This window comes from Ruditapes philippinarum, unplaced genomic scaffold, assembly GCF_026571515.1.
Source record: "Ruditapes philippinarum isolate M1 unplaced genomic scaffold, ASM2657151v2 ctg3183_1_1_1_1, whole genome shotgun sequence".
Lineage (NCBI taxonomy): Eukaryota > Metazoa > Mollusca > Bivalvia > Venerida > Veneridae > Ruditapes > Ruditapes philippinarum.
Window position 1 is genome coordinate 100,390 of NW_026856612.1, and position 13,213 is coordinate 113,602.

The following is a 13,213-nucleotide window of genomic DNA, read 5'->3' on the forward strand; positions in this document are numbered from 1 at the left end:
ATTGGTGTGCCGGAAACATTGACATTTACGAAAACTTGTATTTGTAACGGTACTTATAAGATAGATATATTTTTTGATTTTGTTTAGAACTGTTTACTTTTCCTGCTTTCTCGACTTTCTAAGTGTGCCAAGTTTCTTTATCAAAGCTGGTAAATAAATAAAACTATTAATAACAATGAAAATACTATTTCAATTTTCATGTTCTAAAAAATAAAGCGACCTCCCATTTGTCTGTGAAAATAAAATGCAAAATAATTTCTTTCTTAAGGAAATAAGCAGTTTTATTGAAAAGATTCGAACCCGTGACCTCTCCATCCTGAGGCGCATACATGCTCCCTTTGCTATCTTCTGTTGTAACTGCTAATATTTGGTAAAATGCAACGTTATACCTAATTTGCTGACAGTGCCAATTCTATAGCCATTTTTCATAACCTGAAATGTCGCTTAGCAACTACGGGCGCGAGACTTAACGGAAACAGCTCATCAATCTGATAATTTACTGTTTAAGCCTTTATATAAGCCGTTGGTAGCAAGACAATATGCATATCTATCCACTATCGTATTTGGTATGGCAATATCGAATTTGGTATGAGCCGCGTCACAACAAAACCAACATAGTGCGTTTGCGACCAGCATGGATCCAGACCAGCCTGCGCATCCGCGCAGTCTGATCATGATCCATGCTTTTCGCTTACCAACTCTATTACAAGGAGAGAAACTGATAGCGAACAGCATGGATCCTGATCAGACTGCGTGGATGCGCAGGCTGGTCTGGATCCATGCTGGTCGCAAACCCACTATTTTGGTTTTGTCGTGACGCGGCTCTAAGAACATCGTTTTAAATATGACAGTCATTTGGTACAACAGTGTCGTATGCGGTGTAGATAAAGGGAGATAAATCTTACGATTGAACGTAGGGCCCATAAAGGGAAGTAATAAGATGAAACTTCACAAGAAAATGTCAATTTATTTTACGTCATGATTACCATAATATCACCATAAGTTAAGACAGGAGTTTTCTGTTGAATTATGTAGATATATAATAAGCACTACATGTACATTGTATATCAAAACGCTTCCGACATCAGTATATCGATAGGGTTTATTCTAAGTTATATGCACAAAGTTCAAATCGTTGCAATAAGCAATTCTTTATGCTTGTTATTCAAATATGGCATAAGATGGCTAAATGTCTTATTCCAATCGCAATACTAAGCACCTTGTTTAAATTGAAATCGACGAATAACTGCAATATAAAGATTTGGAGGTTTTAGACAATCATACGAGTCGATTCCAATACAAGACATTAGTCTTCTGAAAGAAACTTTTTTTATTCAAACTTGTTCATTTTCAATTTTGTATCAACCATATAATGTACAAGTCATAACTGTGATTGTAAATTGACACTATTTATATATTAAGTGGTAAATGAAAAATTGTTAAAGCTTGTCACTTGTCTTTGGCGTAGAAAACATACTATTTTTGGCACATAGCATATACAGTTTGATTAAAAAAATGTACAATGTATTAAATTTAATTCATGCATCATTTTATACTCAATTTGTGTATTTCTGATTCCAATTCAAGTTCTTCCGCCTTTTTACGTGGACGTCTGACTGAATGAATTGCCTCGGGATTTCCAACCCAATATAAGTTTTCAAGGGAGGTAATTCTTTCATTACTATCGGTTAAACTTTCTTTAGACGAACCACTTGAATTAGCTCCCTTGCCACTGTTTCTTTTAAGTAGTTTTCGTCTTATATCTGGGGATGCTCTAGGGGAGCTATGATTGCTGCTAAAATGTGTTCCCGCCATAATTTTCTGGGCATACGACATTGAATAAACACGCGGCCTGGTTCCATAATCTTCCTCCGCGTGCTCCTGAATATGAGACAGGGTGCCAGACCCGGTGTCAAGGTTTAAATCTTCAAATTCTTTTGACTGTCTTCTTCGTCCAGACCGTGCATATTTTTTGCCTGGAAAATATAAAACATTAAATATAAAACCCGTAATGTTTAATATAAAAACAATTCAGTCCTAAGAATAACAACCATACTTGTATAATGTTTAATTAAAGTCAACTAATTAATATACTATAGCTTATTATTTATCTAATATCCTTAACTAATATACAGTCCCCTATATGTTCAATTTTCTCGAATATATGCCCGAGTATTGACTTATTTTGCACCATATTTCTATTGCGTGACTAACGCAGTAATGGCTTAATTTGCATTTTTGGACCTCTTTTTGGTAATTTACGTGGATCGTAAGTGCTGTTTGCATTGTGTAAATTGCTGTTTTTGTTTAATTTCATAATGTTTTACTTTTAAATATTTTTTCTTCAAAATTTTCATGAAAATTAGCATGTATCTGAAAAAAAAAAAAAAACTTTGTAGCTTATTTTATTCAATCTCGAGTATTCTCGAGTACTAGTATGCCTTCTTGAAACTAACCAGTACTAGCGCTTTTTTTTAATGACCTCAGTAGTATTCGAACCCATTACGATATGAACAACTCAAACTGCAATTATAAACTTATACAGATACAGCACGACTTAATGTTTTAGATAAAATGCTTAAAATCAAGTTTAGGAGATTTATACCTGCGGCTTCCAAATGATTGTCAAGCTCTTTATGTGTCGGTGTATGTGAGCGAAATGTGACCGGATATGGCTCTATAGGAAGTGCATGCTCCTCTGGTATCTTTTGAACCTTTTTCTTTTTCTTGCTATCTGAAAATAAAGAAGTAGATCAAATAGAATTCATTCTATTTAACACCGATAACAGATAATTGCTATTTTTTTCAAACCCTGCTAAATACAACTCTTGTTAAATACAACCCATGCGGTTTACAAACCCTGCTAAATACAATCCCTGTGAATACAACTTCTACTGAATTTAACCCCTGCTAAATACAACTCCTGATGAATACAGCCCCTGCTGAAAACAACTCCTTCTGAATACAACCCTGACTGAATGAATACAATTCCTTCTGAACACTACTCCTGCTGAATTCCTGAAAAATACCCATGTTAAATACAACCCCTACTGAATCCAGTCCTTGCTGAATACAACTGCTGCTGTATACTGTTCCTGCTGAATTCCTGTTAAATACAGCCCATGCTAAATACAACAATAGCTGAATACAGTCCTTACTGAATACAACTGCTACTGTTGAATTCCTGTTGAATACAACTCATGCTAAATACAAACCCTGCGAATACAACTCCTGGTGAATACAATCCTGGCTGAATACAACCTCTGCTCAATACAGCCCATGCAGAATACAACTCCTGATGAATACAACACCAGCGAATACAGCCCCTGCTGTATACATCTACTACTGAATACTACCACTGAATACAATTCCTGCAAATACTACACCTGCTGAATACAAGTCTGAAAAAAATCTTACTGAGTACAACTTTGCAGAGCAACACTTTTTAGGAAAGAAAAATTTTGGTCGTTGATGAGAGGTTACTGTTCTAGAGAGGGTCTCTCTACAGAGGTTCCATTTTTATATGATCAGTTTGAATACACATGTACTTGTTACTTTTCGACTTGAAGACTCATAGGTGATATTATATTTATCAAAAACCCTAATTTGCAGTTGATCAGATTACTTTTTTTGTTGGGACAAGTTGGCCTTTACACGGGATAGAGGTTAAGAAAATACGGAACTTGCTCCCTGGCTATCAAGTTTTAGACTCATAGAAAATATAAGAGAAAATGCTTATAGGCGAGTTTATTACGAATTGCATAAAACGCGATCGTGATTCTTGAAAATTTTACCTATATTAAACATCGGCATTGATAAAGTAAGTTCCCTACAGAATAACCGGAATCGATATAGGAAATAATTAAAATAATAGTTTAATGAAATTTATTCAATAAAAGCCTTCATTATTTAATTATACATTAAACTTGTAATAGGGTATGAATAACATGCAATGTATGGTTTAAGTAAATAAAAGAATGGCAAATACGGTTGTTTATTTTAATATTATTTGTAAACAACTATGCACCTTTCACCGCTTTGAAGAATATTGAACCAAGTTTCAGTAAATATTTAGAAACACGGTCAATTCACTTTATTGTCATATTATTGTCAGTTTATCGGATGGGAAGCAGTATTGAATTATTTATGAAGGAATTCAATTATAACTGACATGAAATGTCGCAAAACTTGGATCAAATTTCATGCCCAGGAGTATTTGCACGTTTTTCACGGAAATGGCCCGCAGGATCAGTTTCTGAAACAATTACTATAGACGTCATTTTAGAATGAAAACAATTAAGGGTAATTAAGCATTTGCCCTGGGATTGGATATTGGTTTTAACATATAGTCATAAGGTTTAATCGGCCAGTGACAATTATGACATGCATTTGCCATCGCTAAAGATCCAAAATGGTACTAGTAAAGGTTCAAATTGGCTTAAGTAAAGATCCAAACAGTCGCCAGTAAATTTCAAATGGCAATAAGTGAAATTGCCATAAAGAAAGATTCAAAATAGACACTAGTAAAGATCAAAACTGCCGCGATTAAGATCCAAATTGGCATTAGTAAGGATCAAAATTGCCACAAGTTAAAACTGTCATGTTTGTTTGTTTTTTGGGGTTTTACGTCACATCGACACAGTATAGGTCATATTGCGACGTTCCAGCTTTACTGGTGGAGGAAGATCTCAGGTGCCACTCCGTGCATTATTTCAGGCACGAACGGGCACCTGAGTAGAACCACCGACGTTCCGTAAGCTAGCTGGATAGCTTCCTCACATGAAACAATCCAACGTCCCTGTCGGGATTCGAACCCACAGGGATGAGGGGCAAGTGATTTGAAGTCAACGACCTTAACCACTCGGCCACAACGCCCCAAAAACTGTCATTGGTAAATATCCAAATTTCCATTAGTAAAGCTCCAAATTGCCAACAGTGAAGATCAAAATTGCCACCAGCGAAGATTTAAATTCCCACAAGTAAAATTGAAGATGATCCTCGATGGTTTAAGGCCAAGGAAGAAAGTAGAAGGGAACATTTAGGAAAAAAAAAATGATAAAGCCTTTCAAACATCTTACTTCATTTAGCAGTGATTTGTAAAAATTAAACAAAATTGTGATTTTTTGCAGCAAATTCTTTATAAAATCATGCAAAAAAGTCAAAAGCAATTGTCACAACATAAATTATTTCGTCATTAATTCACAACTATAAGGAGTGATTGCTCTACTAAGATGGTCATGTGGGCTTTAAATAATAGAAAGGCGCATACTAAGATATTTTACCTCCTAAAATATATGAAATTGATAGGCTTTTATAGCTCCTATTATAAAGTGACAAAGTCTTTATTAGGCTTTTAAAACTCCTAAACAGAAGAAACAAAGTCAACCCTAATTTGGGCTTTAAAACTCCTAAGCAAAAGTAAGAAAGACCTAGTTAGAGCTTTAAAACTCCTAAATAGAAGTAAAAAAGTCTTAATTAGGGTTTTGAAACTCCTGAACAGAAGTAAGAATGCCCTTTATTAGGGTTTTAATACTCCTAAATAGAAGTAAAAAAAGAGTCCTAATTAGGGTTTCAAAACACCTAAGTAGAAGAAACAAAGTCCTTATTGGTGTTTTAGTACCCCTAAACAAAGGTAACAAAGTCCTAATTAAGATTTTAATTCTCCTTATTACGAGTTTCACTAAAATCATGAAGATTTTACACCAAAAGTTTCTGTACCATTATCCGTTATGAAAACGTTGTAATTTAATTTTTCGATCATTTGACCACATACATGCATCGAGGACATATGGGAAGAAAAAGTGACCGTGCGACCACACGCATCACAAGATTCCCCTTCTCTAACGAGATAGGGACAAAAAGATGTTCGCTCTTTTAGTAAAGTGCAGACTTTAAAATATATGCCATTTCCTTTTTGTACTTGATAAGCAGGCTTAATGTTTAAAAATATGTCTTGAATTAGTTTATATACAGCACCAGTAACGCAAATCAATCGGGGGATCAGATTTTGCCATGTTAAAATCGCTATGATTTTTTTAAAAATCATATTTGATTTCTTGGAAAATTTTTAGTTTCCGTATTTTTCTACGTTTCCTTCTAGGTTTATGATAGAATTATTTAATTGTTAAGAAACGTTTCAAAAACGTTTTATATGCATTCAATATAGGCTTTGTTGCAAATATTAACCTGAGGCTGTTTTTGTCAAGGTACGCATTTAATTTCTATACTTGTAAAGGTAATGTGATGGGCCGCAAGAAAAAAAAAGATTAAACTTGGGCATCCGACAATTCTGACACTGGTAAGACTGTACATATTTGCAAGCCTAATCTTAACCTGCTGAATTTGTAAAATGCACTTTTCAAGGTTCCATTGTTTAGGAATGTCTATGAATCATAAAAAGTTAGTTACCTATAAGTCACACATAAGTGCAGAGACGAATGTGCAGTCTAGTTTACATGTATTTCTATACTTGCTTGTAAATTCATTTCGGTTCCAGCAGTGTTGCACACTTGCTTTTGATTAAAGGCTCTTTCAAAGTTAAAAAAATCTATTATACTGTGTTCAATCTGCCTACTGTAGGATATGCCTTTAGACTTTCATTTGTTACATTTTTTCAAAATGGAAAAGTTATCTTTGATAGATGCATCGAAAAAACACTTTTTTGTCACACAGTAAAAGCAATTTCAAATCAAACGGAGTACATCAATTCAATGCCATTTCAAATAACATGAAAATATAAAGAATAACCCTATTTCTATGAATTTATGAGTGAATGATATAAAAGATAAGGCTTACTTATTAATTAAGATGTCTTCAATTTAAATCTATTATGTTGTAGGTCACAACGAATTCTTTCTCATCTGATATATAGAGAGTCCCCAAACCCATATCATAACGTTTATATTGACATAATACTAGTTATTTAACATTTAGAATTTAGATACTGTGACATTCATCGGTAGTTTTGTGACATTTAACGGTAAGAGATAATGGTTCGACATTTAACTTCATCATTGCGACATTTAACGGCAAGTGCGACATTTGGCGTCGTTGCGACATATAACGATGCCACAGTGGCATTGATAAAATTTAAAGGAACATTATGCCTCCGGCACGAATAAATTTCATTTTCCTTAGAAAGTATAAGAATGAGTTTTATAACGTTTAATAAGTAACATGAATAAGTTTAGGGAATTTTAGATGCTTGTTATCTGAAGGGAGTAGCGCTTAATGTAAAAAATATTTGGCATATAAAAGTAGCAAAATGACTTCCTAACTAAATACTGAATCACTATAACTGTACTAATTGCCAAAAATAGCAACAGAAAAAAGACGGTTAAGGGTTATGGAAAATGAATAAATATTTGAAATCTGTTAAAGTACAAAGATAGAAAGATTTCGAGGAATAAAATAAAAGCATTTCTGGGGAATAATGGGCCTTTAATTACTTTCACTGGAGTGTGCACACAGTCATGAGTGCTGGTAAGATACTACAAGGCCCATTTTATATTACATAATTATATTCGTTACAAAACTAGATGATTATTTTCGACACATTTCCGTCTGTACGTACTTATTATTGTCCGTAATTTAGAACACTATTTAACAATAAAATCCACTCTCACTGTTACACTTTATTTACTAGCTTATTCTACATAAATAATTGCCACTTTATAACAGGCCTGTGGCCTACATTTTTGTCGTATATAAGGAATTTGGTATGTTTACTTAGTATAAACTATAAAAGAGTCTTAATTGACATATTTACAAGTCCACTTTTACAGGTCATTAAAATGAAGTGTTCGATTGAATAAAAGTGCGAAATAAGAAAATAAAAATGACTTATATTTTCCTTTTTAATCTCAAGAAACTTTACGTTATATTTTCTCACTGCCTAGGACCGTCGGGGTCTTTAACCTTTACCCTGCCGTCTGCAGCGGAATCTCCCCGGGCGACCAGTGCAGACCAAGATCAGCCGTCAAATCATGGTCTGCACTGTTCGTCTTCAATCAGTAAATATTTTGAATATTTACCTAAAAATTGAATGGTTATGCCAAGACCGAAAGACAGACAAGTCCATTTACGACATTTAGGGTGGTAAGGGTCAAACGCATCTTTGGATAGGACAGCAAATTATAATCAATCAAAACCAGTATCATGATTTTTTTTTTTTAAAACACAATCTAAAGTTTCCAGTTATGACACACCCCTGAAAAAAACAGACATTTCAATATTTCCATTTTCAAGATTTCCTATATACTTTTTTACGTTATAAAAGTTATAAAGATTTTGAAAGGTTATACAGTAATAAAAATTTTGAGACCTTATAAAGTAATAAAAAAAATTGAGAGACTATTATGAATTTGAGAGGTTATGCCGTTATAAGAAGTTTATAGAGGCTCTATAGTTATAAAGAATTTGAGAGGTTATGCCGTTATAAGAAGTTTATAGAGGCTCTATAGTTATAAAGAATTTGAGAGGTTATGCAGTTATAAAATGTTTGAGAAGCTATATAGTTATAAAGAATTTGAGAGGTTATGCAGTTATAAAATGTTTGAGAAGCTATATAGTTATAAAGAATTTGAGAGGTTATGCAGTTATAAAATGTTTGAGAAGCTATATAGTTATAAGGGATTTGAGAGATTATGCACTTATAAAAAGTTTTGAGAGGCACTTTAGTTATAAAGAATTAGAGAGGTTATGCAGTTTAATGTAAAAAAAGTTTTGAGGGGCTCTATAGTTATAAAGAATTTGAGAGGTTATGCAGTTATAAAGATTCTGAGTGTTTATATGACCTTATATAAACAGTAGTCATACTATACATGTATATCCAAACTTGGTAAGCATTTTATTTATTTATTGTTTCATGAAGATAAAATCAAATGCATCGTAGTTTATAGATGAACATTAAAATAACAACCGTTCAATATTGTAATTGACGGTAAGTTGTTAAATATTTTAACACACTTCACTAAACAAATCTGGCTATTCGGGACATAGTTAAATACAGTACATACGATTTGTTTAATGAACTTGTTAAAGTGTCCATTTTCTTGTTTAAAAAAGAAGGTCAAAATATGAACACCGTATACAAAAATGTTTTATATATGTTTCAAAAAGTTTAACACGAGTCATTGATTTGAAATTATTTTTATTATTTAAAGTGACAATGCGTAAATAAATAGGACGAAATGATTACAAATCTTGATTTCTTTGGCTTAATTGATAATTGCACTTGTACTATTAAAAGATCTTCTCCTTTTAGTACAAAGCTACCAGCTATTATATAATATTTCTTCTTTAACAAAATGTTTTAACTCAAAATCCCACCAGTTTAACTGTGTACAAAAACGGGTTTCTTCATAATTCATTATCTTTTTATTGCGAACATATGAGTAAACCGTGAGAAACGCTTTGAGTAGTCAATAAGAAACGCATAAATAATCAGCTAAGATCGTTAAGAAACGCATTGAACAAAACAAGGAAAATTGTGTTGACCGTGAATAAACAGCATTGTGTTGACTGTCAAGAAACGCATGGAATAAACGATATTGTGTTGACCGCTAAGAGACACATGGAATAAACAGCACTGTGTTGACCGTTAAGAAACGCATGAAATAAACAGCGTTGTGTTGATCTTTCAAAAAAGCATGAAATAGACTGCATTGTGTTGATCAGTAAGAAACGCATGGAATAAACAGCATTGTGATGTCCGTTAAGAGGCGTGTGGAATAAACAGCATTGTGTTGACCGTTAAGAAACGCATGGAATAAACAGCATTTGTGTTGATCGTTAAGAAACGCATGGAATAAAATGCATTGTGTTGACCGATATGAAACGCATGGAATAAACAGCACTGTGTTGACCGTTAAAAACGCGTGGAATAAATTGCATTGTGTTGACCGTTGAGAAACGCATGTAATAAACAGCATTGTGCAGACCGTTAAGAAACGCGTGGAATAAACAGCATTGTGTTGACCGTTGAGATACGCATGGAATTAACAGCGTTGTGTTGATCTTTCAAAAAAGCATGAAATAGACAGCATTGTGTTGACCGTTGAGAAACGCATGCAATAAACAGCATTGTGTTGACCGTTATGAAACGCATGGAATAAACTGCATTGTGTTGTCCGTTTAGAAACGCTTGTAATAAACAACATTGTGTTGACCGTTAAGAAACGCGTGGAATAAACAGCATTGTGTTGACCGTTGAGAAACGCATGTTATAAACAGCGTTGTGTTGATCTTTCAAAAAAAGCATGAAATAGACTGCATTGAAACGCATGAAATAAACAGCATTGTGTTGACCGTTAAGAAACGCATTAAGTTGGCTTTTGTATATACATTGAGTTAAGTATTATATAAACAGTTAGAAACGCATTGAGAAAAAACGAATTGAGTGAACCATTTATAAATTTTTGAATAAAACGTAAGAAACGAATTGAGTAATAAATCGACAAAAAACATTGGATACACTGTTAGAAACGTATGTAGGAAACTGTTAAAAATGCAGTCAGAAAAAATGAGTAAGCGGTTAGAAAAGCAATGAATTATAAATCTTTTAAGACACATGAGGTAAAGAGCAACACGCGCATTGAAGAAAGCGTTAGTAACGCATTGAATAGACTGTAGTAAAAAAGAGAAAATAAGAATCCCTTAAGAAAGCCCAACACGTCAAAACTGAAAATGTTGCAGGCTCGGTTTGATTGAGCCTGTTCATGGACGTTACTGTCAAGTGCAAACTACCGTCCACGCCCCCTAGCACCGGATTTTGCAGAATTTAACCGCCAGATAGCGTTAGAAAAATAACGCAAAATGCTGTTTCTGTACTTTTCTTCTTTCGTTTTTACGCCATATTCAATATTTTTTAATTCATTCTGTTGGATTTGATATAAACTGAGTCTGTTTTATAGCTTTAAACATTAACGATACCATTAAAAGTATCTCGCAATAGATGAGCATTGAATTCTTTAATAGTTTCTAAATGCCAATTTTCCTTACAGTATTAAGTAAACAATAATTTCTCTATGAAAACAATCAATTTTGGAATGAAAGAAAATGAACGGAATAATAGATTTTCAAGAGATAAATTATTTACGTAACCAATAGAAATGATGAAAGTGGTTTTGCTAAATGTAAATGTTTTAATCATTGATATCGCTAATGACAAATTAAACACATTAAACAAATTATGTCGGCGTTTTCAAAAATAGTGTTTATTAATGATACGTTGAAAAAAATATATCTGCGTCTAAAATTGCCTTGCGGGATAAAATATAGTTGTGCAGGTAAGTGTCATGTCCATCGGAGCTTCATAACAGACAACGCTTAGATTAGTTAATATCATTCCAAAACATGAAATGTTATTTATTAAAATATCTTAACATGCAAATTACAATAAAATTAGAAATGCACGTGGTACGATGTTTTTATAATGTGACGTCAAATCAACGACTTCAAAAGTACGAGTCCGATCTCTCAAGTACATTATCTTACAAGTAAATATGTATGTAACAATCTTTAAGGTGGACAATAAACTGAGGTCTCTTGGCCATCATTTTAAAGAATCCACATAAAAGAACTGATGTTTATTGCTCTATTTAATTTATATTGCCTAATTAATCTATATTGTCTAATTTACTAACTCAAAAATCACAAAAATTTCAAAATAAGTGAACTTTCAGATTACAAAATAAAAGCAGTGTCCCTACCCTTATATTGCTTGCACAACAAAAGAAAGATATGAAATACAACAATTTACAAACCTCTTAAATTGTGAACTATGTGATTTTTGGCCTTTTCAATATTCATCTGTTTAAGCTGTTCCCGTAACTGTCTCTCCTCCCTCGATAATTTGGCGCTGGCTATTCTACGTTCTGATTCGATCCCCAGCGTCCGTTTCAATAAGGAGTTTCTCCTGGCCGTATTCTTGACCTCGCATTCCTTAAAACTTCTGCAGCTTTCCTTTATATATCTGTCCACATCTGCATCAGCAGTTTTCAGAGTCATGATGTAAGATATGATTTTATAATCAAGTCTTTTGTATCCGAAACCGTAACTATTTTTTCTATGTAAGTTTTTTGTCTTAAATGGAAAATAATATGGCTAATATGAAAAATAAAACGTTCTCAGTTACAACACATAATGGTACAGTTATCACTAATTATTTTCCCTTTGCGCAGCTTTTTGTGTTGAAATTTAGCTGATTAAAAAGTCAGATAGATTAAGATTAATACTTTTAATATATATATATATATATACACAACGAAAAAGTTTGTTCTTCCAAAATGATCAAAGTATTGTCTAAAATTTGCAAAATTTTCGAACAGTAATGCCTCAAGTTCAATATAATTTCGTTAATTGACGTCGATTTTTTTTTACCGTAAATCCTTTTGTTTCAATTTATTCCATGTACAGACCAACGTCCTTCTCACAAGCAGACGACATACAGTTTAAATGACGAAATACGATAGTCCCTTAATTAAAACGATATTTTAGTACTTTATACCCGGTACCGCTCATTAGCACTTGATACAATTTTCTATTCAAGACGTCTTGTTTACAAACTTTTGTATTCAGCTCCAATGACGTAGTATTGAAAGTTTTTCGACCTTAGGAAACAAATATCTTTTGATTCGTTATAAACTTTATCTACTCAGCGAAAGAGATATTTGAAATCTAATAAATTACGATTCAAAATTAAAGCGCGTATAACCTTTTGGCTGTGAAATAATAGCCCTCTTTTGAGGACTCCTTTAAACTAACTTTGTAGACCCTCTACGTCAGGTATCGGAAAAAAGAATGGTACAACACGAATCCGCCTTAAGATAAAATATAAATGAAAGTAAACTCATTAAATGTTTTTCGCTTTCTTTGAGTTGTATTGAAGTTTGGCTGAAATCGATGTTTTTGAAATCCCGGAGTTTTTATAGTAGGGAGGTACTTGAAATCTCTAATCGCGGAGTGCAAATAGAGCTGGCAATTTCAGATAGAAGTACATCGGCAAATATATATTGGTATTATAAAGTTGTCAAACGTAAATTTGGGCAAATAAGACCATTCCTTATTTTGAATAAATAGACAAATTATACAGCTAATATACAGTCGCACTTCATGGCCTACTATAAATTCATGAAAACGAAATATTAAATACAAAAATCTAAAAATTGTAGTGCCCCCAAGCTTGTTCTGGCCGAACTATTTAAATAGTCGT

At 33.2% G+C, this 13,213-nt stretch overlaps 1 protein-coding gene across 2 annotated transcripts; it reads right to left on the reverse strand.

Annotated features, from left to right (window-relative positions):
• Positions 1–947: 947 nt before the first annotated feature.
• Positions 948–12,848, reverse strand: LOC132747127 (uncharacterized). Of its 2 annotated transcripts, none has more exons than XM_060736443.1 (4): positions 12,382–12,848; positions 11,766–12,084; positions 2,606–2,734; positions 948–1,976 (listed from the first exon to the last, which is right to left on the reverse strand). In XM_060736443.1, the coding sequence occupies exons 2-4, from the start codon at positions 12,007–12,009 to the stop codon at positions 1,546–1,548; spliced, it is 804 nt and encodes a 267-aa protein (XP_060592426.1). In that variant the 5' UTR covers positions 12,010–12,084; positions 12,382–12,848; the 3' UTR covers positions 948–1,545. The 2 variants fall into 2 exon arrangements, with proteins under 2 accessions (XP_060592426.1, XP_060592425.1); XM_060736442.1 differs by having other exon boundaries at positions 11,766–12,202.
• Between the last annotated feature and the right edge of the window lie 365 nt (positions 12,849–13,213).

What these genes read in the sequence shown, in the direction of transcription:
- LOC132747127 (XM_060736443.1), bottom strand. Translation starts at nt 12,009, where the DNA reads ATGACTCTGAAAACTGCTGATGCAGATGTGGACAGATATATAAAGGAA. An exon ending in CATAGTTCACAATTTAAGAG is followed by an intron (nt 2,735 to 11,765) that starts GTTTGTAAATTG and finishes CTTTATTTTCAG; the next exon opens with ATAGCAAGAAAAAGAAAAAG. An exon ending in CAATCATTTGGAAGCCGCAG is followed by an intron (nt 1,977 to 2,605) that starts GTATAAATCTCC and finishes TATATTTTCCAG; the next exon opens with GCAAAAAATATGCACGGTCT.